Source organism: Macrobrachium nipponense, chromosome 8 (genome assembly GCF_015104395.2).
Source record: "Macrobrachium nipponense isolate FS-2020 chromosome 8, ASM1510439v2, whole genome shotgun sequence".
NCBI lineage: Eukaryota > Metazoa > Arthropoda > Malacostraca > Decapoda > Palaemonidae > Macrobrachium > Macrobrachium nipponense.
Window position 1 is genome coordinate 39,039,703 of NC_087203.1, and position 2,500 is coordinate 39,042,202.

At 36.1% G+C, this 2,500-nt stretch overlaps 2 protein-coding genes across 3 annotated transcripts in view; one reads left to right on the top strand and one right to left on the bottom strand.

Moving 5' to 3' along the window:
- Positions 1-2,500, bottom strand: part of LOC135222690 (uncharacterized) — a 341,671-nt gene that overhangs the window by 205,950 nt on the left and 133,221 nt on the right. The window lies entirely within an intron of this gene.
- Positions 1,809-2,500, top strand: part of LOC135223056 (uncharacterized) — a 50,190-nt gene continuing 49,498 nt past the window's right edge. Inside the window, exon 1 of the mRNA XM_064261564.1 lies at positions 1,809-1,820. Coding sequence (XP_064117634.1) covers positions 1,809-1,820 — 12 coding nt within the window. The remainder of the gene's footprint in view (positions 1,821-2,500) is intronic.

Genomic DNA, 2,500 nt, shown 5'->3' on the forward strand with positions numbered 1-2,500 from the left:
GATAGGTGGGATGAGGGGGGGGGGGGGGGAGAGGAAAGGGTGGAGAGGAGGATATGGCGAGGGCGAAAAAGGGAGAGACGATAATGAAGGTTGGAGGAAGAATTAAGAAAGGAAAGTACATAGGGGGGGAAGGAATTAAAATGATCAAGATGGGATAGGAGTAAGGCAGAGAGAGAGAGAGAGGGAGAGAGAGGAAAGGGGGGGGAGGGTGATCCCAGGGGGTGGGGCCATAGGGAGGAAGGGGGAGGACCTGCGGAAAGAACATGCACGGTTCCAACAGCCACAGGGCGATAACGGAGCGAAAGGAATTGCGCCTTGCAAAAGCAGGGCTGCCACGCCGACCTTATCTCCCACACGAAAACAAATGGCTGTTGCGCAGTTTCGTTTTATTGGCCTGTTTTGATTTGGGACTTTATAGCGGTAGTTTTACCCACACACTCTCTCTCTCTCTCTCTCTCTCTCTCTCTCTCTCTCTCTCTCTCTCTCTCTCCCCTAACAGAACACGTTCATTACTGTTGTACATGCAAGTATGACGAACGCTATGCACACGCTGGAGAGGAATATATACATATATGTATATATATAATATATATATAAATGTGGACGTGTGTGTGTACATATTATATATATATATATATATATATATATATATATATATATATATATATACACATATATATATATGCACAAAAACACAAACAAGTTAAGCATTCATCTCGCCAGAGAGAATTTAACGCCCTACCAAACCCGATATCTTTCAGGCAAATCCCGTTAAAACCTACTGCGTATATTTAGTCCTCAAAATTAACAGTGTACCTGACATTAAGATATATATGACGCGCACAGACAGACAGATAGGTATGTAAGTATATATATGTGTGTGTGTGTATCTGGGTAATAACTACACGCATGCGGGATTGTATATTTATACCGGGCACATATATATGCAAGATACAATCATACATGCCATGTTCCTCTCGGGAATATACTGAATATCATGATCTAATCAGAAAATATATAACCTCGTAGATATGTCGTCCTTGATAAAATATTCATAAGAACACCTTGTGTCCTTTGCAGGTTAATAATAATAATTTATAACAGTCATAAAAAAACTCTTATTTATTCACTTCGAAAAATAATGAACAGAAAAAAGGGATTGTCTTAGTCATTAATAGTATATGAATCTATTATTAAAAGAAATCAAATATAATTCAAAACGAAGAAATGACATCATTTCCAAAATAAATCACTTTACAAACTTTAAAAAAAAATAAAAAATAATAAAAAAAAAACTATGGAAAAAATAAAGCCATACACAGAAAATATAAATATACTAAATACCTTAAAATGTAAATGTAAAAAAAGTGAGGGAAAAAAATGAAGACGCTGACAAGAAAGGGCCAAAATAATATGAAAGATGGGGATGAGGGTGACAGGTGATGATGACCCCTTCAGCCATATCAACATGCAAATGGCGCTGTGATAATATCGTCGGGGCGTCAACAACTAAATGACCCTAAGGAATGGCAACGGATTTTGAGCCCTAAGACACCGACTCCTTAAGGGTCATAACTGCGAACTCTACAAAACGACTTCCGTTCTTCATACGGCTACTCTTCTTCGTAAGGGAATTTCGCCTTAATAGACTTTTGCTGAATATTAACGAAGGGAGGGAGGAAATTTTCAAGTAAAGGAACTTGTAAACAATTTTTCGTTGTAATGCTGATAATGATGTCTAAACTGTGAGGTGGGATATATTTTCGCAGAACTGTCACGCGTGATAATGTTCTGTTCTGCCATACGCCATGACTGTTCGTGTAAGGAGCAAATTTAAACAATAAATACCTTATATAACACTGGCTATAGTTCGTAAACTTACGAACATGTAGTGTGGCCTAATTCAAAAGAAAAAAAATCAATAATAATAATAATAATTATAATAATAATAATAATAATAATAATAATTACATTCAGTAAACGTCACTGAACACAATTATAAAACCACTTTTGAAGCTTCTGTGAATTTACAATAAAGGTATACTTATATTTAACAGCAAACCTCAACTAACTTCAGTCGACTTTGATTAAAGGGTTATCGCACGATACATTCCATGTAAAAAAAAAACATTACCATTCATAAACTCATTGAACATGTTTCAAAAAAGTTTGAGCAAAATGTCTGTCGGATGAAAATCAAAACTTGTTTGCTCTCCAAAACATCACGCGAACTCTAGCTCTTCCACCTACGACGAAACGTGAATAGAGGCAAGGTGTGATGCGACCTCCAGCTTACTCGGGACGCGTGCTAAAATCTACGGACAAATAGCGCCTCGTTTCACCACCAGAAATTAAAATAAATATGCTAATTTTATTAGAAATAATTATTCATTGTTTACTATGCACATTATTTATTGTTTTATATTTTCATTCTAATAAATAATTCATAAATATCCCACCTTAAAATTCCTATATCTTTAACTCAATGCTAAACACCTTT